General features: G+C 38.9%; 1 protein-coding gene across 1 annotated transcript in view; it reads right to left on the bottom strand.

Annotated features, from left to right (window-relative positions):
* Positions 1 to 24,708, bottom strand: part of L3mbtl4 (L3MBTL histone methyl-lysine binding protein 4) — a 339,815-nt gene that overhangs the window by 122,179 nt on the left and 192,928 nt on the right. Inside the window, exons 11-12 of the mRNA XM_029470911.1 lie at positions 23,175 to 23,260; positions 20,987 to 21,097 (exon numbers count right to left, since the gene is read on the bottom strand). Of these exons, the coding sequence (XP_029326771.1) occupies positions 20,987 to 21,097; positions 23,175 to 23,260 (197 nt within the window). The remainder of the gene's footprint in view (positions 1 to 20,986; positions 21,098 to 23,174; positions 23,261 to 24,708) is intronic.

Below are 24,708 nucleotides of genomic sequence, written 5' to 3'. Positions count from 1 at the left end.
TTCTCCTTCTCCTTCTCCTTCTCCTTCTCCTTCTCCTTCTCCTTCTCCTTCTCCTTCTCCTTCTCCTTCTCCTTCTCCTTCTCCTTCTTCCCAAGGTATCGAAAATATACATTAGCGAACTGACAGCCCTTTTCATAAATGGTTGACAGGAAAGTTGGATACCACATAGAGAAGAATAAAAGTAGATTTTTCTCTCTCATCTTGTGTAAAATCAAATAAAATGGCTCAAAACCTTAATATAAGACCTGAAATCCAAACTGTTATAGGAAAGATTGAGGAAAAAACCACTTCACAATACAGGCATATGCAAAGACCTTTTGAAGGGAAATCTAATGGATCAGAAAAATGATTGCAGGAATGGACAAAATGGGATTGTAGGAAATTTAAGTTTACAGGGAGCAATAGATACAGTTATGAAAAGAGACCACACAGAAAAAGACCAAATCGTTGCCACCTATAAATCTCATAGGATATTAGTATCTAAAACTTGATAAAGACCTAAAAATTAAACCTGAAAAGCACAAATCATCCCATCAGTAAGCAAGCACAGGATTTGAGGGAATGGTTTGCAAAAAAGGAAACATTACCAGCCAATAAATATGGAGAGAATGTTGGTGGTCCTTAAATCATCATGGATGCACACATCAAAACTGCAGTTAGATCCAGTCTTACCCTAGTCAGGATGGGTATCATCAAGGAAACAGTAAAAGCCTGCCTGTGAGGATGTGTGGGAAGGAACCCTTATATGGTGCTGATGGGAATGTAAGCTTGTACAGTAACTATGGAAATCAGTGTCAGTGTTCCTCATAAATCTAAAATTAGGATCACCATATGATCCAACTATAGCACTTCTGAGTATATACCCAACAGAACCTAAGTTGGCATATCAAAATGCTTATTGCAGCATTATTTATAAAAAAAAACAAGATATGGAACCTCTCAAGTTGTCTCATGTGTGGGATGTGTGCATGTGTGTATTTGTGCAAGTGCATACACATATATTGTGAAAATAGGAAAACAATTATGTCATGAGAAGATGTCCACCGAGAAGAGAGAACAAGAGAGAACATGAGTATATAAGATAGTACATCCCACATTCTTGCCTATATGCAGATCTATACGTAAGTACATTTGACTACTATATATATATATATATATATATATATATATATATATATATGTAATACATGTCACAGTATGTAGTAATGAGCATGTAACTTTATATTCCAACTAAAAACTAATATAAATAAACACTGGCTACTCTTGAATTGGCACTAGAGACCTAAAAATACTTAACTAATTAAGACAGAACATGTCCTCCTTCCACTTGCTTGAGTAATGGTGCCAAAAAACAAGAGTGGAGATATAAAGCAATTTGTCCACCCTGGGCTGGCACTCAGTTAGGCAATTTTCCCTAGCCTTCTTGTCCTCCATTAAATCACTCCAGGTTTCACCTGAGTCCTGCAGCAGCCTGCTTGAAGGAGGCCTTCCTCTCATTCCAAGTACATCCACTGGAGACTATACCTGTTGGTGCAGAGACAGATCCCCTCTCCCTTTATCTCTGGATCTCCAGACTTATCCTTTGAACTACTTCAGCCCACATGCAAGAGCTCCTCCTTCTGCCACATCTCAATGCTCTAGGGAACCCACCTCTAAGTACAGATCTAATCCTTGTTCTTTCCCACAGCCCCTCTGAGTCTTTCCTCCTAGCCCATCTCTATTCCATTCTGCCACTCTCTGCCCTGCAGAAGCACTCTGAACCAGGGGACCTGCATCCACTACACTTGCCCAGGGTCCTGAGAGAGCAACAGTGATCTGAGTACAAACACCCATCCAAAATATTCCAGATCACATAACAACATCGAGAAATACCTCAAATATCATAACTCCATATGCTTACACTCCAGCATAAAAACACAAACATGAACAGTCCAGATAATGTGCCTGTCTTAGTCCGTGTTTGCATTCCTTCAGAAAACATAATGTCCAAGAAGCAAGTAGGGGAGGAAAGGATTTATTCAGCTTACATTTCCATATTGCTGTTCATCACCAAAGGAAGTTAGAATAGGAACTCACACGGGACAGGAACTTGGAGGCAGGAGCTGATGCAAAGGCCATGGAAGGGTGCTGCTTACTGGATTGCTTCTCCTGGCTTGCTCAGCTTGCTTTCTTATAGAACCCAGACTACCAGGTCAGGGATAGCACCATCCACAATGGGCCCTCCCACTCTTGATCACTAATTGAGAAAATGCCCTACAGCAGGAGCTGATGCAAAGGCCATGGAAGGGTGCTGCTTACTGGATTGCTTCTCCTGGCTTGCTCAGCTTGCTTTCTTATAGAACCCAGACTACCAGGACGTTGTACATCGTGGTGCGGAGCCTAGTGCGCACCACGATGTACAACGTCCACAAGCAGCACTCTTGATCACTAATTGAGAAAATGCCCTACAGCAGGAGCTGATGCAAAGGCCATGGAAGGGTGCTGCTTACTGGATTGCTTCTCCTGGCTTGCTCAGCTTGCTTTCTTATAGAACCCAGACTACCAGGTCAGGGATAGCACCATCCACAATGGGCCCTCCCACTCTTGATCACTAATTGAGAAAATGCCCTACAGCAGGAGCTGATGCAAAGGCCATGGAAGGGTGCTGCTTACTGGATTGCTTCTCCTGGCTTGCTCAGCTTGCTTTCTTATAGAACCCAGACTACCAGGTCAGGGATAGCACCATCCACAATGGGCCCTCCCACTCTTGATCACTAATTGAGAAAATGCCCTACAGCAGTATCTCATGGAGGCATTTCCTCAAGAGAGGCTCCTTTCTTTGTGATAATTCCAGCCTCTGTCAACTTGACACACAAAACCAGTCAGTACAGTACCTCCACCAGGACCCACTAATCCTACTAGAGTAGGCCCTGAAAATGTCAAAATAACTGAATCACAAGAAAATCTCTTTAAAGGTTTTAAAGAACCTTAAAGAGGATATAAATAAATTCCTCAGTGAGCTCTGCAAAAACACAAAGAATCAGTATAATGAAAATGGTTCAAGACATGAAAGTAGAAATAAAATCACACACACATCCTAAAATAAAACAAGAAATGAAAATTTAGGGGGTCAAACTGAAACCTCACAAAGAGAGAATCTCAGATGTTGAAGGCAAGATAAAAGAAATTGATACCTCAAAGAAACTGTTAATTGTTCTAAAAATCCATGCCCAAAACACCAAAACATCCAAGAACTCTGAGACACTATGGAAATAAAAAGCAATGAATAATAGGGATATGGAAAGGAAACAAAACATAAATTAATGACACAGAAAATATCTTAACAAAATCGTAGAAGAAAATTTCTCCAACTGAAGAAGTTGCCTCTCAAGGTACAAGAAGAATTCAGAACACCAGTCAGTATCAGAAAGGAAATTCTCCATGGTGCACGATAATCAAAGCACTAAATGTACAGAACCAAGCAGGAGTGGGTGGGTTGGAGAGCAGGGCTGGGAGAGGGTATAGGGAACTTTCGGGATAGCATTTGAAATGTAAATGAAGAAAATATCTAATAAAAAATGAAAATAAATAAATAAATTATTTTAAGTACTTAAAAACAAACAAACAATAATGAAAATCAAAACAAAACAGATGAAAAAGCAGAGGTTATTGAAAACCATAGGGGATGAAGACAAAGCAATGAACAAAGATATAAAGGTAGACTAGTTAGAATAACAACCGAGTTCTCAATGGGAAGTCTAAAAGGGAGTCTGGATGCACGTTTTATAAATTCTGAGATATCACAGATGCTAGCCCCGCCCAGACTACTACACCATGTCAAATTATGAATGAAAACCAACAGAGAAAAATATTCTACAAAATGAAATTTAAGCAGTGTCTGTCTACCAATAGAGATCAACAGGAGGAACTAGGGGGAAAACAGTCTGAAAAGGTTAGCTACACCCAGAAAGATACAAAAAATTAAACAATCCCATAACAGTAAACCAACAGCTGAAAAAGCAAAATCGACATCATACAAACAAAGTTAAAGAAATCAGTAAGTGCTGCTTATTGAGGCGGGAGCCACAGAGCCGCTGAGGCAGCACCCTTTTCGGGCCGCAGACATCCGGCCACCCTCCCAGCCAGGGAGGGCAGGAGTCTGCCCATCATGGGAGCCCTCTGCCTCAGGAGCAGGGAGAGCCATCTTGGATCCGGGAGTCCACCGAACTTAGGAACTTAGTCTGCACAGGTGAGAGTGTGCACCACAGAAGCAGACAGCTTCTGGGACAGGCAGGAGCCACAGAGCTGCTGAGGCAGCACCCTTTTCGGGCCGCAGACATCCGGCCACCCTCCCAGCCGGGGAGGACAGGAGTCTGCCCAGCACGGGAGCCTTCTGCCTCAGGAGCAGGGAGCACCATTCTGGATCCGGGAGTCCACCAAACTTAGGAACTTAGTCTGCACAGGTGAGAGTGTGCACCACACAAGCTGACAGCTTCTGTGACCTGCCAAAGCAACACAGCATCTGGGAAAGGTCCTGTTTTGGGCCTTCTTCTTCGGCCAGGAGGAGGTCCAAACACCAGATATCTGTGCACCTTCCCTGTAAGAGGAGAGCTTGCCAGCAGAGAGTGCTCTAACCACTGAAACTCAGAGGAGAGAGCCTGTCTCCCAGGTCTGCTGATAGACGATAATCAGAATCACCAGAAGAACAACCTCTAAACAGAGACAACTATAACAACTAACTCCAGAGATTACCAGATGGCGAAAGGTAAACGTAAAAATCTTACTAACAGAAACCAAGACCACTCACCATCATCAGAACCCAGCACTCCCACTTTGCACAGTCCAGGGCACCCCAACACACCCGAAAAGCTAGACCTGGATTTAAAAGCATATCTCATGATGATGGTAGAGGACATTAAGAAGGACTTTAATAACTCACTTAAAGAATTACAGGAGAACATTGCTAAAGAGTTACAAGTCCTTAAAGAAAAACAGGATAACACAATCAAACAGGTAGAAGTCCTTAAAGAAAAACAGGAAAAGACAACCAAACAGGTAGAAGTCCTTAAAGAAAAACAGGAAAACACATCCAAACAGGTGATGGAATTGAACAAAACCATACTAGACCTAAAAAGGGAAGTAGACACAATAAAGAAAACCCAAAATGAGGCAACAATGGAGATAGAAACCCTAGGAAAGAAATCTGGAACCATAGATGCGAGCATCAGCAACAGAATACAAGAGATGGAAGAGAGAATNTCAGGTGCAGAAGATTCCATAGAGAACATCGGCACAACAATCAAAGAAAATGTAAAATGCAAAAAGATCCTAACTCAATACATCCAAGAAATCCAGGACACAATGAGAAGACCAAACCTACNGATAATAGGAGTGGATGAGAATGAAGATTTTCAACTCAAAGGACCAGCAAACATCTTCAACAAAATTATAGAAGAAAACTTCCCAAATCTAAAGAAAGAGANGCCCATGAACATACAAGAAGCCTACAGAACTCCAAATAGACTGGACCAGAAAAGAAATACCTCCCGACACATAATAATCAGAACAACAAATGCACTAAATAAAGATAGAATACTAAAAGCAGTAAGAGAAAAAGGCCAAATAACATATAAAGGCAAGCATATCAGAATTACACCAGATTTTTCACCAGAGACTATGAAAGACCATTCTCAATATTAAGGTCTCAATTCCAAAATTAAAAACAACAAAACAAAACAAAACCTTGAGGCTAACTAATTGGATTAGAAAACAGGATCTATCTTTCTGATACAACAAACACACCTTAAAATCAAGGGTAGACATATCAAGGTGAAGGGATAAAAAAACTTCCAAGCAAATGGACCCAAGAAGCAAGCTCGCATAGCTATATTAATATTTGAAAAACAAGAACAACAACAATAACAACAAAAACTTCAAACCAAACTAATCAGAAGAGATAGGGAAGTTCACTACACTCTCATCAAAGGAAAAAAAAAATTCATCAAGAGGACATTGCAATTCTAAACATAAATGCAACAAATACAAGAGCAGCCAAGTTTGTAACAGAAGTAGTTCTACAGATAAAATCAGATAGTGAGCCTCACACAGTGATAGTGGGAAACATTAGTACCCTACTCTTATCAATAGACAGGTCCTCCAGACAAAAACCAAACAGAGAAATGTTGGAGCTAACTGACATCATAAACCAAAAGTACCTGTCTTAGTTAGGGTTTTCATGGCTGTGAAGAGAAACCATGACCAAGGCAACTCTTTTAAAGACAACATTTAGTTGGGATTGACTTACAGGGTCTAAGGTTCAGTCTATTATCATCATGACAGGAAGCTTGGCAGCATCCTGGCAGGCATGGTGCAGGAGGAGCTGAGAGTTCTCAATCTTCTTCCGAAGGCAAACAGGAGAAGACTGTGTCACGAGCGGTTAGGAGGAGGGTTTCAAAGCCCATCCCCATAGTGACACACTTCCTTCAATAAGGTCACACCTACTCTAGGAAGGCCACTTCTCCTAATATTGCCACTCCCTGGGTCAAGAATATTCAAAGCACCATAGTACCTAACATATTTACAGAACATTGCACTCAGGCACTATATATATGTGTGTGTGTGTGTGTGTGTGTGTGTGTGTGTGTGTATAAATATATATATATACATATATACACATATATACATATATATACATATATATTCATATTCATATTCTCAGCACCTCTTGGAACTTTCTCCAATATGACTATATAATCTGGGACAAAGGAGATCTCAACAGATATGAGAATACTGAAATAACACTCTCCATTCTATATCATAACCAAGGATTAAAACTTGGTATCAGCAACAACAAAATACTATAGGTATTCATGGAAACTGGACAACTCAATAGTAAATAAAAATGGGCCAAGACAAAAATCAAGAAGAAAATTAAAACTGTGTTAGAACTGAATGAAAATGAAAGTAAAATACAACAAACTCAAACCTATGTGATACAAAGAAATAGTTCAAATAGCATCAAGAACCTACATGAAAAAAATTAGAGAAATCTCATACTAGTAACTTAATAGCACACCTGGAAACTCTAGAACCAGAAGAAAAATAACAACCCAAAATAGAAGACAGCAAGAATTAATCAAACTCATGACTGAAATCAACAAACTAGAAACAAACAAGCAATATAATACAAAGATCCAATGAAAGGAAAGGTTGATTATTTGAAAAACTAAGTAACATTTGTAAAATCTTAGTAATTTTATCTAAAAGATTAAGAGAAAAGATCCAAATTCAAAAAATTAAAGATAAAAGGAGGATATTACAGCAGACACTGAGAAAATTCAGAGAATCATAAGGACATGTTTTAAAAATCTGTACTCTACCAAACTATTAAATCCTAAAAGACATGGATGAATTTCATGAAATATATGACCTTCCAAAATCAAAACAAAATCAAATAAGCAGTGGAAAGTGACTCATAACCCCTAGTGAAATAGAATCATTAGATAGAAGTCCCTCCAACTGAAAAACGGCCCAGAGACAGATGGAATCAATGTAGAATTCTACCAGATTTTCAAAAATTAGTACCAATGTTTATCAAATTATTGTGGAAAGAGAAAAACTAAAGAAATTTTTCATAATTATTTTTACAAGGCATCTATTACCCTGATACCTAAGTCATACAAAGATCCAACAAAAAATGAAATTATAGAACAATATTCTTTGTGAATGTGGATGCAAAAATTCTCAATAAAATGCCGGCAAACTAAATCCAGGAACACATCAAAAAGATCGTCCAGCATAATAAAGCTGGCTTCAACTCAGAGATGAATCAGCAAAAACAACCATATAAACAGACTGCAACATAAAATCACAAGGTTATCTCATAAGATTCGAAACAACAGACCTTTGACAAAGCCAACATCCTTTTGTGACAGAAGTCCTGTAGGGATAGGCCTCAACAAAATAAATACGATTTGCAGCAAGCCCAGAGCCAGCTTTAACAAAATAAATGGAGAGGAATCAAAGCATTTCCAATAAAATCAGGAAGAAAACAAGGCTGCCCACTCTCTCCATAACTATTCAATACAGTATTTGAAGCAATAGCTGGAGCAATATAACAAGTGAAAGGATGCAAATAGGAACAATAGAATGTTCAACATCCTTTGCCATCCATGAGATCCAAGTCAAAACCATGTTCAGATTTCATCTTACACCAGCCAGAAGGGCTGAGAATAATAAAAGCAATGATAACACATGTTGGCTAGAATATGGGGAAAGGAGAAAACTTGTTTGTTGTTGGGAAGAGTACACACTTGCACAGCCATTATGGAGATCACTACCATGATTAATCAGGAAGCTGGGACTAGATTTACCTCGAGATCCAGCTCTGCCACTCTTAAACAAACACAAAAAGTTGTCTATGTTCTATTATAGAGATACTTGGTCATTCATGTTCATGCTGTTCTATTAATAACAGCCAGAAATTGGAAATATTCTACATGTTCATCAACTAATTAATAGATAATAAAAATAAGGTCCATTTACACAGTGGACTATTATTCAGATCTTATGAACAATAGAATTATGAAATTTGCAGATAAATAGATAGAGCACTAAGAAAAATAAATCATCCCCAGTAAGATAATTAAAATCACCAAAAGTCTAATTTTGTACATTTTATCTTTTAACTGGATCTTTTAAGCCTTGGATACATATGCTACAATTAAGATACACACAGAGGTTAGGTAGAGGAAAAGTATTGGGAGAAAGGGATAACTTCCCAAGGAATGAGTAACAGAATATATTGTTATCAAGAGATAGGGGAGACTGGGATGGGAAGATTAAATAGAAAGTAGATGAGCAATAAGGTAAGGGAGGAAATATGGAGAGGGACAACCCACTAAGGGCCATTTGACCGGCTGTATGGAAACCTGCTAGTGTTGAATCTTCCTAAACTATATACATACCCAAAAGGAATATAAATGGAGCCATCAAACAATGGGGGAGACATGTCCCAGCTAGACACCTTAGGGTACCAAATGAATATTCCATTGCCAGGAATGGGTTACATCATGTTGAGTCATTGGTTAAAGAGGCTCAGCAGAACCCCCAAATATCACGGGCTATTGCGAAGGTTGTTGTTTGTGCTCCACAGACTGATGATGAGATGCTATTGTTGTATGGTGAGATTGTACAACACGTTGTGTATCTCAACCAGCACAGACATGTTGAGGCTAATTAGAGGCTTCACCGCTACTGAGTACTGCCCGTGGTCCTGAAAAGTACCATGCATGCCACTGGAGAATAGTGGTCATTAACCTAGTAACCAACACACTGACTTGTAACTATGACCCACCTGTGAGGTATGCAGATGTGATGGCGAAATGAATGTTGTAGGAATAACCAAGCACTCCTTTGTTAGAATGAAGGTTTGCTCTATGAGATAGAACCATGCTTGACTGGGGTTACTCATTCCTTGGGAGGTTATCTCTTTCCCCTAATCCCTTTCCTCTACCCAACCACTGTGGGTATCTAAATTGTAGCATACGTATCCCAGAATTAAAAGCTAGCATCCACTTAAAAGAAAAAATATACAATATTAGACTTTGGGGGGGTGTTGAATTACCTCACCCAGGGTGATTCATTTTCTTTGTGCTCCATATATTTATCTGCCAGCAAGGGTGGCCAAGATGCTGAGATTGGATAGGCCATGAACCTAGGAGGGAAGCAAAATACTATTGTTTTGCTACAGGGAAATAGGGGGAAGGGGAAAACTTCTAAGGACATTCTGCTTTACCTAAAAATCAGTGCCTCACCCAGCCCTTGTGAGAGAAGCTTTTTTTTTGTAGTAGTTGAGAACTAGTGTAGAGACACAACTGGACAATGTGCATGGAATGAGAGACCTTAGAGTACCTCAGGGATCTACAAAGAAGAAGAGATTATAAGAGGAAGCAGTGATGGAAGACTCCAAAATAAAAGTATATACAAAACACAAGGGGACTGATGCACATATGAACACACAGAGACTGTGGCAGCAGGCACACGGCCTGCATGGGTTCAAGACAGGCAAGGTACCAGCTCTAAGAGGGAGAAAGAAACACTGGCTCCCACTCTTGACCAAGAAGCTTTCAGTGATGGATACCTACTGGCAAAGAAAAAATTAATTTTCTCCAATAGAGTCTTGCTGGGTATATTAACCACACTGATGGATAGGCCCCATGTCAAGGAGAAGTTGGCCAACACAGGAGGAACTCAGAACTATTTTTATAGATGATTTGTCTCATTTTGCTTTCCTTGGGCACTTTTTTTTGTCTCTAGCTTGTATATTTACTTTCCATTTCTGTAGACTTTTTAATGTATTATGTATCCTTTTTTAGGTTTAGTTTTTTGTTTTCTGTTTATTTTTTGAAGGAATGAGAAATAAAGCTTAGAATTGGGTGGATGGGATACAGGAAGTATCTGGGAAGATAAAAGTGAGATAAAAACTATTGCCTACAAACATTTTAATAAAAAGGAATAATAAAAATATTAAAATGCCCAGCAACTTTTGCTGAAAGGATCCTGATATAGCTGTCTCCTGTGATTCTTTGCCAGTGCCCAGAAAATACAGAAGTGGATGCTCACAGTAATCTATAGGATGGAACACAGGGCCCCCAATGGAGGAGATAAAGTAACCAAGAGCTAAAGGGGTCTGCAACCCTATAGGTGGAACAACAATATGAATTAATCAATACCCCCAGCACTCGTGTCTCTAGCTGCATATGTAGCAGAAGATGGCCTAGTTGGCCATCATTGGGAAGAGGGGCCCCTTGGTCTAGCAAACTTTATATGCCCCAGTACAGGGGAACGCCAGGGCCAAGAAGTAGGAGTGGGTGCGTAGGGGAGCAGAGCAGGGGGGGCGTATAGGGGGACTTTTGGTACAGCATTTGAAATGTAAATGAAGAAAATATCTAATGAAAAATTTAGAAAATATATTAAAATGCTTTAAAAAGAAATGAGGCAAATGTAGAAAGTATTGTCAGATAACCTTAATAGTGGAAATTGAATTCACGTAAGAAGAGAGTAAAATTCTTTAAGAAGTAAAATTTACAGCAGCTAATAGCAACATGGACTGGAGTAGAAAGCGTGGCCAAAGAAATATCAGCAATTTTGCTGACTTTCCTCTTTCTCCAGAGAATGGAAAACAAGATCATATGAAAGGAAAGGCTGAAAGAAGATGACAGGAGATTTGTTCCTTGGGTTGATTTGGGAAATGGGGCACAATAATGAGCTTAGGTTCCTTGGACTTTAGTGAAATGAAATGCAAGACCTCTCTGAATAATCTTTGACTTTTCTCTCAGCCAGTAAAGCTGTTGAATTTGTGCTTACAGGGAGAATGTCAAATAGACAGCTACCTAATCACTATGGCCAAAATTATCATCCCCAAGAAGTGAGGACTCTAAGAAGACTCTCAAAGGGAAGACAGGTGGCAATTGTCTTGGACAAACTAAAAGAGATGAGTTTGTTCTTTTTTGTTTTTCATTCTTTTGTTCAATACAAGGTTTAATCCTGGAACCCATCTGGACTGTGTTAGGCTATAGACAGATGTTTGTACCAACATGCTTGGCTAAATCATGTTGCATAGATTTCTTATGCAACAACATAGAATTCAGCCTCTGAATGCCCTGATTTGGAATGACTTTAAAATTATGCGTTTGTAGCTTGCTTATACAATTGTTCATACATCTATTTAGATTTCAAGGTTCATTTAAATGTTATGTTCATATAAAACTTTGCCTACCTCTACATATCAATGAGAGCCCACCTCCTGCCATTATATAGCTGGGCTGTGCTCTGTAACAGAAAGTATATTTTCCTTGTCTTACTATCACGTGAATGATTCTGAAATCAGGATGCACCTGACAGCCAATGTTCTAACAAACAAACAATGACAGTAACAGAAGTCAGCTATCAAATCATTGTCACTTCTCACAGGGCTGCTGCATTTGCCAACTCTTCAAGAATAAATATCGACAAGATCAAGATCAAAAAGTAGCAGAGTTGTGAGTGGATTATCATTATCAACCTGAATAGGAAATTATTAAAAAAAAAAAAAAACAAGTAAAGAGTCACTGATCAACAGGTCTTATTTTCTATTTTCTTCCAAATGTTATGGTCACTCTATCTATCTATCTATCTATCTATCTATCTATCTATCTATCTATCTATCTATCTATCTATCTATGGTCAAGAATTCTGTTTTATTCTTCTTTGTCACTTAGTATTTAGTATTTGGATGAAGATAGTAAACGAATTTTCTAGGTAGAAGGAAGATGTGTGAGCAAGTGTAAGTTTCAGACAAAGCAAGGCACTAAGACAACAGAAAAGGTGTCTTGAAGGCTAGACCCCATCATGAAAGGCACCCAAACTTGTAAACATGCAGCCACCTGAACTACCAATAAAGTCGAGGGTGTTTCTTGCTCCTCAAAAGCAACTCCCTAGTCAAGAATGTCAAAGGGTTAGGAGGTAGAGCTGATACAGCTATGGTCCAGATGGTCAGGGCTCCCCGTCAAGCTGGCAGCATTCCAAGTTCATCAGTATTAGCTGCTACTACTTTGAAGACATGTGAGAAACAAGATTAAGTACCATGCCTACAATGACACAAGTAGCCATTTTATGGTGTAGTGAAGATGAAGCCCAACTTGCGAAGTGCTGCTTATGCCTTGGATGGCCAGTTGCCCAACCCTATTAGCCCTTGGGGGTTGGAGAAGAGGTGGCATAGAATCAAAGGCACAGACTCTGGGAACAGGTGAGAATGCAGCAGCAAGCTCTTATGAACACTGCTGAAAGCTCCTTTAATACCCTCCACCCTTGTCTCATTGGTCCCAAGCAAGTATCTCTTCTAAACAACTGTTGCTGATCAGCTGGCCCTGTCTGTCAGCAATCCTTGGTGTCTCAGGTCATCTTGAATGAGGTCTTCCTGCAGGAGTTGCCTTTGTGGCAGCATGGTCCCCAGAAGCAATGAAGACCACAAGATATTGGAGATGGCTCAGGCTATGGGATATCTACTGAAGGTAGATGCATGGGGCTGCCCTGAGAGAGAATTTGTGTATACTGAGGGGACCAGAACTGGACCGGTGGGCCTCAATAAGTAACTCCTTTGGAATTCAACCAATTTCACCATGAGCCCCAGATGTAAGACCTCATGCTAAAGAATTTGGTGTTTATGTTGGACTCCCCACAGTCATTCCTTATTATGTTTGGAAACTTCTTTTTATTCTAAGAACATTTATTCTATGTCATTTGTTATGGGTTGAACATATAAAGCTTGGTTTTGACATTATAGGAAGTCACAGTCAAAGACTGTGTTTTCTTTTCAGATGAAGTCTCACTAGGCAGCCATGGCTAACCTAACATTTTCTTTGTTGATCAGACCAGCCTATAACTCACAGACATGCTCACCTACATCTGTTTACCATGTAAAGAGATGGGGTTATAGTCAGGTGCTTCCAAGCTCAGCCTAAGAATCTAAATTTTTAAAATATTAGAAATGTTGCTGACAATAGGAATTGTGATATTGGACCAAATAGACTTTATATTACTGTAAGATGATCATAAGCCTATGCAAACAAAGGGTAGAAGGTAATGGCTTAAAGGTGGTTCATTTGAATGAGAGACAGACATGAGTAGAGCTATAGTGGCTAAGAGTTGACTATCAACTTGCTAGACTTTAGAACCACACAGGAGATGGGTCTTTGTGTATGCCTTTGTGGAATCACCTTTATTCCAGTCATTACACGGAAAGAATTCCTGGCTAGGATCCTGGATGTAGAGAATGGGCTCAGAGTAGCAGTAGCAGCATGCATGCATCACTCTCTGTTCCTCATTGCAAAGGCACTGTGACCAGCTGCTTTAAATTCCTGCCACCGTGAATTCAAACTCCATGATTCAAACTACCATGAACTTTAAGCCAGAATAAGCCTTTTCTGCCTTAAGAAACTAAGACATATTATTTTTCAGAGATGTCCCCATCCTAATGCCCTGGATTCTGTGAAAATGTTACTTTGCCCAGCAAGAAGGATCCTTAAGGGTGATTACATAAAGGCTCAAGGAAGAATTACCCTGTATGATCCAGGTGGTCCATAGAAATCACAATGATGACTGTGGGTAGGCAGGAGTGTCTGAAGACATCAGTGAACTACAAGCCTTGCATATAAAGAAACAGGCTATAAGCCCATGAATAAGGTAGACACCAGAACTTGGAAAAAAGAGTCTTTTCCTGAGCTTCCAAAAGGAGCTGACCCTACTCATGGTTGCTTTGACCACTAAAGACTTCTGGTCTAATGCAATATAATATTAAAAATCTGAGCTATTTTAAGGCACTAAAGTTGTATAAATTTGTTACAGTAACAACAGGAACATAGTATAACTACACCTCGGAAATACATAATGTATTATCATTGTCGAAGAATAAACTCTGTATGTGTCTATCACTCTTTCTTATATTACAAGAAGTGGTATCTGTTTTGGAATGGGCCAGGGAAGTTGGCAATTGTGCCTAGCCAATTTTGGAATGATTTTGTTCAATTATTTATTTTTGGGAGAATGGCCCTCCAGTGTAAGAATAGAGTGCTATAGAGCAGGATGTGAGAAGAAGAGATGGTGTTCAGCATAATGAGTTAAATGTCAGTATTAGCAAGGGCATGGAAAAGGTCAGAACTGCACTGGATGGAAATCACACTTCTAGAAGCTCAACAGAATAACGGGGACTATGCAAATCTCTAACGCTAAGTTCAGAAAACCCTCTATGTGCTCTGAAGGAGTGCAGTCATCATACAGTGGGCTGCCTTGTGGGTCAGGAATGAAAAGCTTTGCTGCCAGTAGATCAAGGGTCTTACTTTTGGGTAAACACAATTTTGAATGAAATATCAATATGGAGTATAGACAGCCTAATTTATTACTTTAGTAATAGTTAGAATAAAATGAGGTCCTTATTCAAGCAACCACTAGCCCCAAACACAAACAGCATTGAGCATTTCTATGCAGATGCACTGCACGTCCACTTTGCAGGTGCATAATCTGTAGCTGTCCTGAGATGCTCTTGGAAACACATGAGCCTAGGAGGAGAGCTGCAACACCATTGTTTTACTTAAGAAGTTTCTACACAGACAGTGCACTGCACAGAAGCTGTGAACTGTTCTATTTCTAGTCTAGCTAGCCTTATGACTCAAATGAGGCCTCCAGCCAAATAGTCATGCCAGACACTTGCTTGGTCTCCCAGGATAGCTGGTAACCCAGAGCGAGCTGGGTGCGTGAGGGAGCTCCTGGGGAGGCTTGACAGTTCCTCTCTACTGCAGTCATGCATTTGGCTGTCTGGCCTTTGTTTCTGTTCTAAGTAGGATAACCTGAATAAAAGTTGGGAACGTAACTCTCTCCCTACATTTACAGGGAAGAATACAGTTCTGGTTGATAGGTGAGCCCACAGTGTGAACCACTGCTCATCATTTTGGGAGCCAGGCTGTATTTACACTGAAAAGCCAATTATGGATAAGAACAGTTTTGTATCAGAAAAATACATTTCTTTTTACAATTGTGTTATTAATGACATAGCAGACATCATATCTTACAACTCATTTTTACTGAAAAACATTTAAAACTATATTGAAAGCAAAAAAAAAAAAATAGGTGTGATTTGGTTCAATAATCAAACAAAAAAAATGGTGCAGGGATGTAAAGCTACCTTCAGTGCAGATGACAGTCCCTTCATCTTATCTTCCTGTCAACACAATTGTCTATCAAGACAGGAGTAGGTGGATTATAACCCACAGGCCAAACAGGAGGTTGCTGCCATCTGTTTTTGTTCATGCCACAAGCTAAAAGTAGCTCAAGCAAAACGTAGAAGAATATGTTATTACACGGGAGTATTTTGTAGAACCCAGTTGAAGGATTATCCATCCCTTTGGATATTGTCTATGAACACTGAACACATGGTATAGTCCAGGATCGCAAGTAAGAAATAGCCACTTGCTGGTGCTTCATAGCAAAGGCGTTGCCCCTAGGTTAAAAACTGAGGCTACAGAACCAGGGCACCATTGTCCTGTACCATATGCAGTTGTAATTTAAACTCCCTACGCCTGCTCCCTCAGCTTCATGCACATTATAGGTGACTGCAGGGGCTGTACATGATGTGAAGGGCAGCCCTGAACTCCTGCAGAGGTAAGCATAATATTTTAACAACTGCTGTTTATGATAACTGCAATTCCACTAATGTGTCTGTCTTCTCCAGGTGTGACACTCTACCTACTTCAACTTTTCTGGACATTATGGCTGATGGTCATTTATAGTTTCACCAGCTTTAAAAATGATTTTCTCATTAATTGGTCTGGATACTTTTTAAAAGTGTCCCAGTCTTCTTCCCAAATGAAGATAGTCATCAATTACTGTGACACAATAATGCCCATTAATTACTAGTGTACAACTCAAAGAACAGTCATTTTTAAAAATCAATATCTTCTTCTATCCTCATTTCTCAAAACCATTTCCAGAAATGTATCCCAGCAAGAGACTTTGGCAGTTGGGATGATGATCTAGCCTAGATCTGAATCCCTCCTTGACAGTTAAACCAGGACTCCAGAGGCCACATACAAGGCAACTGTCAATCAAGAGAGCACTTGCTCACTTATATTCTGACTTCTTTATGTTAATTCACCTAAAGATTCATGGACACAAAAGATTTTCGACTTATTAGTCTAATCTAAGTTCCAAAATAATTTCTAATCATGAAAGTGGACAACTTGCCATAAGTTTCCTTGATCAGGGTGTCTTTATTTCACTTAGAAAGGCTGCAAATACACCCAGTTAATGTATTAAATATGAAAAGGCTTGCTGAGGAGACTCAATTTATTAATGATTCAGGAGAACTTCCTAAAACATCTATTTGGAATTCATTTATAATTTATTTCACAGCTTAGCTTCAGTTCCCACAGGGCAAATATTTATCAAATATTACTCTGTTTTAAATCCCCCCTTTGTATTTTCTCATAGATGAATATTCTTTGCGCCCGAATATAGTCTAAACTTCCTTAAAGTACCCATCCATCTACTGTAGTTTAATGTGCATTTCCTGATAAGATGACAGTAATGGGTTTTTGGATACAGCAGAGTGCAGCGTGCAGCCAAACAAAAGAATAATTACTAAACATAATGGCTGGCTCCAAATTGAACAAGAAGCAGTGAATCTATCATAAATATTTATTAGAGAGTAACCATGGTAATTAATAAGTCCAGACATCAACATAAGGGAATAAACTGTCACCTTAATATCCAATCATGGCAAGTAAAACCTCACCACTGACCTCCTGGAGAGACACAGTTGACCAAGCAGAGCATCTTAGAATGAAAACCAGACAGTCAGCGGAAGAGTAGAGTGAACTAAAAGAATGTGACCTTGAATCTGGCTGCATACCATGAATCCCTGAAGCAGTGACAGGGTCCCAAAAGTGTATCCCTGTTGCCAGCTAAAGTCGAAGTGTATATATAAAAAAATAAAATAAAACACACACACACATACACACACACAACTTGGCTCTGACTTTAACTCTCTGAAACTATGTTGATGTTCCTTAAGGTCTTTCCTCATTAACCACAGAGCAGAGACAAAAACTTATTTAAAAAGTTGTGAAGACTATTGCATATGCCAGCACGATTTTGCTGAAAGGACCCTGATACAGCTGTCTCTTGTGAGGCTATACCAGTGCCTGGCAAACACAGAAGTGTTCCAATAGCTCACAGTCAGCTATTGGATGGAACACAGGGTCCCCAATGGAGAAGCTAGAGAAAGTGCCCAAGGAACTGAAGGGGTCTGCAACGCTATAGGTGGAACAACAATATGAACTAACCAGTATCCCCAGAGCTCTAGCTGCATATGTAGCAGAAGATGGCCTACTCGATCATCATTGGGAAGAGAGGTCCCTTGGCCTTGCAAACTTTATATGCCCCAGTACAGGGGAAACACCAGGTCCAGAAGTGAGAGTGGGTGGGTAAGGGGAGCGGGGAGGAGGGTATAGGAGACTTTTGGGATAGCATTTGCAATGTAAATGAAGTAAATGCCTAATAAAAATTGGGGGGGAAAAGTTGTGAAGATACAGCTGTGATAGTACACTGGATAATGTGCTGAGTGTAGAGTCCCAAGTAATGTGCTCATTCCCCAGTGAGTAGTTTGCTCTATCTGGCATTGCAGTGTCTATAACTCCTGGAAACTTCGTCAGTATATCCTCTATGGTCCCTTTATTTACTATTGTAATAGATATACCAGAGGAGTGGCATCACCAAACTAACTGCAAAGCTAAGAGGTTCAGAACAAGAGGTCAAACCCAGGTCAAACTGTGGCACTTCTTGACACCTTCTGCAGAATCAGAGGATTAGTTAGGGAAGGGCAGAGAATGAGGAAAGCGTTTACACATACTCAACTGATACATTCAAAGTACATTCAGCGCTCCCCCTCTTCCACTCCTCTGTCCATGTGATCAGTGTCTATTATGGGCCAGTAATTAAAAAGAACTGGAAAGACACAGACTTTGCAGGAGAAACATCACAGACTGCTGAGATCAACACACCAACTGAGGAATGTAGGAATTGCCAAGAAAAGATATCAAAAGGCTTCAAATACTTTCTCACCAGCCAAAGACCTTCAGCCTCTGTACACAAGAGATGGGAGAAAAACCCAGTCCTCATTTTGATGCCTTTTCTCTGGAGGGACACTGAGAAATGGATTTTGAGCTAATACTTTTGACTCCTGTGTCTTGTTAGCAAATGGTGAGCTCACGGATCTCCCCTGTACCTCATAGGGCAAGACAAGTATTTACCCATCGACGGGACTGGCTGAAGGAAGGCAAGAAATAGAGTCAAGCTCTGCCAAAAATAGGCAGCAAGAAAATTGGCCAAGGTTATGTGTGAGACCTCAAGACTTTTAATTATATTTCAAAGCTGGTACCTTTTGATGGACTACATGCTATATTCATTTATACAAATACATCTTAATTTAATTCTAAAACCCTAAAGGCCTTCTATTATTCCAAAGACCACAGAGATAAACAATAATGGCTTTGATACTTTCACAAGTACTTCATATTCTTTTGCTTCCACTAAGAACAGTTTGCATGAATTACAAAGAATAACAAGAAAAATGAAATACTGCATTGAAGTGATCAGCTAAGTACTAAACTTTCAAAAGATTTTAAAATCTCAATGCTGAGATGGCAAATGAGAAATATAATAAACTCACTCAAGGAGATAAAGTTTTTCAAATTATATTTTTAAGGTAATAAATAGGTCAATTCAAGACATTAATATAATAAGCCGACAACAAATAAGTGGAAAGCAGAATACATTTCTTAGAAATATCAATAAAATATTCCCTTAATAAAAATCTAGATCATTTTGTATGTTATGAAAACCACAATGCAATAAATTTAAAATGAAATCTAGTAACTAAACATGCCAGTTATAAATGTGAAACTATTGTAGAGCCAATGTGAGAAGATATTTGTGTTGCCACCCCAAGTGCCAGGAAGCAACCAGGAGCCACAATGAGACCAAGGCACCACACTTAAAATGAAATGTAAGATACAATGTTGATAGCCAAGGCACCACACTTAAAATGAAATGTAAGATACAATGTTGATAGCCAAGGCACCACACTTAAAATGAAATGTAAGATACAATGTTGATAGCCAAGGCACCACACTTAAAATGAAATGTAAGATACAATGTTGATAGCCAAGGCACCACACTTAAAATGAAATGTAAGATACAATGTTGATAGCCAAGGCACCACACTTAAAATGAAATGTAAGATACAATGTTGATAGCAAGGTATTATGGGAGACAACAGCTACCTGGTTCCCTGAACAGACTTATTTTATTTGTCAGAAGAACAAAGAACCCCCACCACGTGTGGGACTCACTGGTACAACCCCATGCTTGCCTCTGAATTTCATCAAACCCGTGTACCTGCAACTGTATCAAAAATGAATTATTCAAATGAAAGATAAAGCAAATGAAATAAAGTTTCCTTTTAATTGTATCAAAGTGCCATCAAACAAATACATTTTTAATATAATGTGTATTTAAATCATTTTACTTCATCGGTTTTATTACTATGAAAACAAAAAAAGCAGAATACATTTCTTAGAAATATCATGTATGTGCTTGGATGGAGAAGTTGTTTTTAACTATTATTCCTTACAAAATATAATGAAGCCAAGCTGGCAAATGCTTTCTACTCCCTGTAATGAAAAAGACCAAGTGATTTTATCTTAGAAAAAAAATTCATTTCAGAGATGTGTCTTCAACAAGGACAATACAGAAGTCTGCTCATCAGCTCTTTGATTCAGCTCAAACTATTTGGCTATAGTGTCCAAAATGCATTCTATATGTGTGTGTGTGTGTGTGTGTGTGTGTGTGTGTGTGTGTGTGTGTATGTGTGTGTGTATATATATAAATATACATATATATATATGTATATATATAATACATTTCAGATATATATGAAGAAGAAAACACAGACTTATAGAAATTATGACAATAATTTCAAGAAAATATTGATAATGCCAACAAAAGGGAGAAAAAAATATTTTTTTAAAAAGGAAGAACTTACAGAATGTCTAAGTAGAAACGTCTTAGAGTTTAGTTATGATTCTGTCCAACCCAGAGATTGCTTATTTCAACATAAAAATACCCTAAGACATGCAAAGAGAGCAGAAAGGAGTGGGAGGTTTTAAAGCAGTACTCCATAGTCATTCTGTGAGCTACATGGCCTCCTGCCTTAAGGAAACTATTTCCATCCTCTATTTGCTGAAGTCAGTCATCAAGGCTACATCCATAATGGCTTTTCCCCACAGAAAAACTTTTCTCCAGCCAAAAACTACTCTGCATTAGAACTAAAATCTGAGGAAAATAAAGAGGAGGTGACAAGATGGCGAAGGCACAAGAGATGTTGGGAAGCCAACATAATAAGGTAAAGATGTACCTTTACTCTGTAGTCATCAACATCGGCAATGGTAGCAACACGAATCAACCGGGGGTTCCTTTTGTCGACAGCTTCCAACTTCATGTTTGGCAAAAAACCATGTGGAGTCCTCTGCAACATCACAGCACAAGAAGTCAGTGAAGCAGGCAAGCCAGGTGCCCACAACATCCCAATGGAAGAAGTTAGTGAAATTGGAAAGCCAGGTCACTGTTCCAGCATCATGGTTATGGTACAAACACACAGATCTTTAATGATTAGTTTTAAGAGCACGTAGGACATTATGCACATTTTCAAATCACTGCTATGGAAATCTATTAGTAGAAAGAAAATTTTGGACATTTTTGAGATAACCATATAACACAGAGATGGGTTCAGTTATGAATTTTACCATCAAGGTTTGAAAGGTTCTTAACTACATACAGTCTCTCTATTCATTTAGGTTGTTTTCTGAGATCAATATAAAATAAGATTGTCTACTCTTTTTGCCGCCCATGTAAACTGTGTGTCTTAAAAGGCAGTCCATTTATTTAGCAAATCACTCAAAAAGATAAACACGGTGTTTTCTACATTTAAACTTTAAATACTCTTAGAGAGAAGCTGCTTAAAAGTTCAAGTTAAGAACTCTCTTAAAATCTAACCACTATGTAATTTAAAGCCACTTAAGTTCTTCTTTCACCAACTCACCTAGGACTTTAGATTTGAGTTTTAAAATATTTGGGACCAAAAGTCCATAACGATAAGAATACAAACAATAAAGGAAACAGGATAGGGAACCCACTGGGTGCGGTGGGTGTCCTAAGAAATGTAGTGGTCAAAAGTAAGACTACTCTAATGGTTTTTAGAGGTTAACTGAAGGCTTCCTGTCAAAAGCCATTTCATGTGAAAAGAGTTCAGCTGAGTTTATGAAGAAATGAAATCATACTGAATTCCTCAAGTCTAGAGGTGGTAACCATAAAACAAAATTCTATAAATATGTGAGTTATAAATAGTTAAGCCATTATCCAGTATCTGGTAAACTGCAGCACAGCTTTTATGCGAGTATATTTTCTTTTGAAAGCATTACTACACCTACTAAATGAGCTGTGTCTGAGAAGTCTCCTTCTCTCTCCCAGATTGGTATTCTCCACAAGGAAGTTAATTGGTCCACATTGTAGATGTCAAATGTACATATTTGAATTGAATTCTAGATAACCCATGACAGGTTTTACAGCTAAATATTTCTATCATTTTATTCATTCTCTAGGAAAAATCAAGTAAAGATATGGAAAAGGGCAAGAGAGAAAGAGAAGCTATCAGATATTTGGCATGTTTGCTATGAAAGCTTTGATGCATTGAAACTCCTGTAACCTTGGACCCCTGACTTCTTTCCTCTGTGTACCTACATCCAGCCATTAAACCCTCTCTTAGAAAAATAAAACAGTGTTTTGTTTTGAATCTTATCTAGTCACCAGAATGATTAAAGGTAGGCTTTTAACACCCGCACTTGGAAGGTAGAGACAGATGGGTCTCTGTGAATTCAAGGGCATCTTGGTCTACATAGAGAGTTCTAGGACAGTCAGGGATACACAAAAGTAAGTCAAGTCAGGAGGAGAAAAATCAGAATTTAGAAAAAATTGTTTTTTTTTAAATCACCAATTTAGAACAGATATATTTCCAAACTGTATCACTTCTATATGTAAAATGATTTACAAATTAATTTCTACCTAATTATACTCTGAGTAAGCAAGGGTAAATCTGAACCCTTAAACATCAGTATTTTTATAACGGCTAGAACAAATACTGCCCTCATATATATAAATCTATGCTCACCAGATTCCATCCACTGTCTCACCTATTTGATTATGTTACCATCATTATCCAAGGAGTCCATGAACAAAAGACACAGAAAATCCGGAATTCTCAACTCAGTGGGCCCAGAAATGGGCTTCAAGTTCTTCACCTGCAGTGGCTGATGAGACACTCCAGGTTAGCACCTCTATGTCCTTTGTGATTCCCTATAAGGAATTGTTCTCTATGTGCAGGAATGTAGGACAACAGCCCGTAAGTACAATGGTGCAGCGTTATGCAAAAGTGAAGCAAGTTGGCTATGAAATCAGCACCTGGATTTAAGAACTAGAGGTAGATAGATCAGCAGCAGCCCGGCTCACCTGCTGCATGAAGGTGACAGTTGGGTACCACAGGAACTCACCATGCTAAAGGCCTTGGCGGGCACTGCCTTTGCTTGAGAAGCTCGCAGGTAGTCTGTCCAGGAAAAGTTATCTGGATCAGGATAACCTGAGGAAACAGGTACACACACACACACACACACGTCAGAGGATTCCTCACAGATCCCCCATGTACTATGAACAACAGTCACCTGAAGACTCACTCTGTATCATTGGAAGTTTATATTCTCTTGCTTCTGTCTTACACTCAGCAGTTTAGATTCTCTTAGGCTACTGCTTGAGAGGACCAAAGCCCATGTGCACAAGCACTCACTGAATACTTAATGTGTTTCACTCACTAAGGACAGGTGGTTTTGCCAACACTTGGTAGACTGAAGTGGCAGCCAGGACTCTGATTCCCCAAAGTTAGGCCCCTTAGGACTTGGATAAAACCTAGAATCATCCATCTGACCTGTGCCATGAAGCTGAAGAAAGGGTCTAAGAATCTTTCCAATTCCTCCCATAAAGCTATACCTGGTTGAGGTCTATTCTTGTTACTAAACTGTGTAGCTTCAGTGTTGTAAAATAGCTATACTTACCTTTGCATTTTATTTTATTTTATTTTATTTTATTTTATTTTATTTTATTTTATTTTATTTTATTGTTCTGGCTTTCTGAGACTAGCTAATACTACATAACCCTAGTGGTCATCTTGTCTCCACCTCCTGAGGGCAGGGAATACAGGAACAGGGCACATATGGAAAGTAGCCTACCACCAATTTTAGAAGTATACATAATGTTTAAATACATATTACACATTTAAATGCACATATTTGACACTTTCCAATACAACAACCTAATTTCTTTTTTTAAAAATATTTTTATTAGGTATTTTCCTCATTTACATTTCCAATGCTATCCCAAAAGTCCGCCATACCCTCCCCCCCCACTCCCCTACCCACCTACTCCCACTTTTTGGCCCTGACATTCCCCTGTACTGGGGCATATAAAGTTTGTAAGTCCAATGGGCCTCTCTTTCCAGTGATGGCCGACTAGGCCATCTTTTGATACATATGCTTTGGCCACGTATGTTGGTACTTTTGACGTAACTGTTCTTTTATTATTAAGTGCCCTTGTCAGAGTTGTATTTGTGTTATGTTATTCTCCTCTCCTTCATTTGCAGTAGTAATTAATAAATTACATTTATTTATCAGTGTTATCTCTCCTCCTCTCTCATTTCCCTAATCTTACTGTCATCCAATTAGTTTTATTTTAAAGTTGTTTTAATGAACAGAATTACAAAATATTTATTTTTATTTTCTTAATGAATGAAAGTATTTCATATTATGAATCTATCATTATTGCCCCTGAATACAGTATTAGAAAAAATCTATACAGCTGTGTGAATGAGTGCTCTTTTATTTCTACCTACAAAGTTACAGCTAGCTAAATCATTGTCCAAATGTGTAAGAGGTATTCCGGGTGGTTAAGGGTTTGTGCTTAAATATTTAAAATACCAAGTGTGAAAGGGAATAGGAAGGTAGAGTTGATAGAAGGGGGACATGAGAAACAGTGGGG

The sequence above is a fragment of the Mus caroli genome, chromosome 17, assembly GCF_900094665.2.
Source record: "Mus caroli chromosome 17, CAROLI_EIJ_v1.1, whole genome shotgun sequence".
NCBI classification, from domain to species: domain Eukaryota; kingdom Metazoa; phylum Chordata; class Mammalia; order Rodentia; family Muridae; genus Mus; species Mus caroli.
The sequence above is the reverse complement of the archived record's forward strand: the minus strand, read 5'-3'. Positions and strand labels throughout refer to the sequence as shown.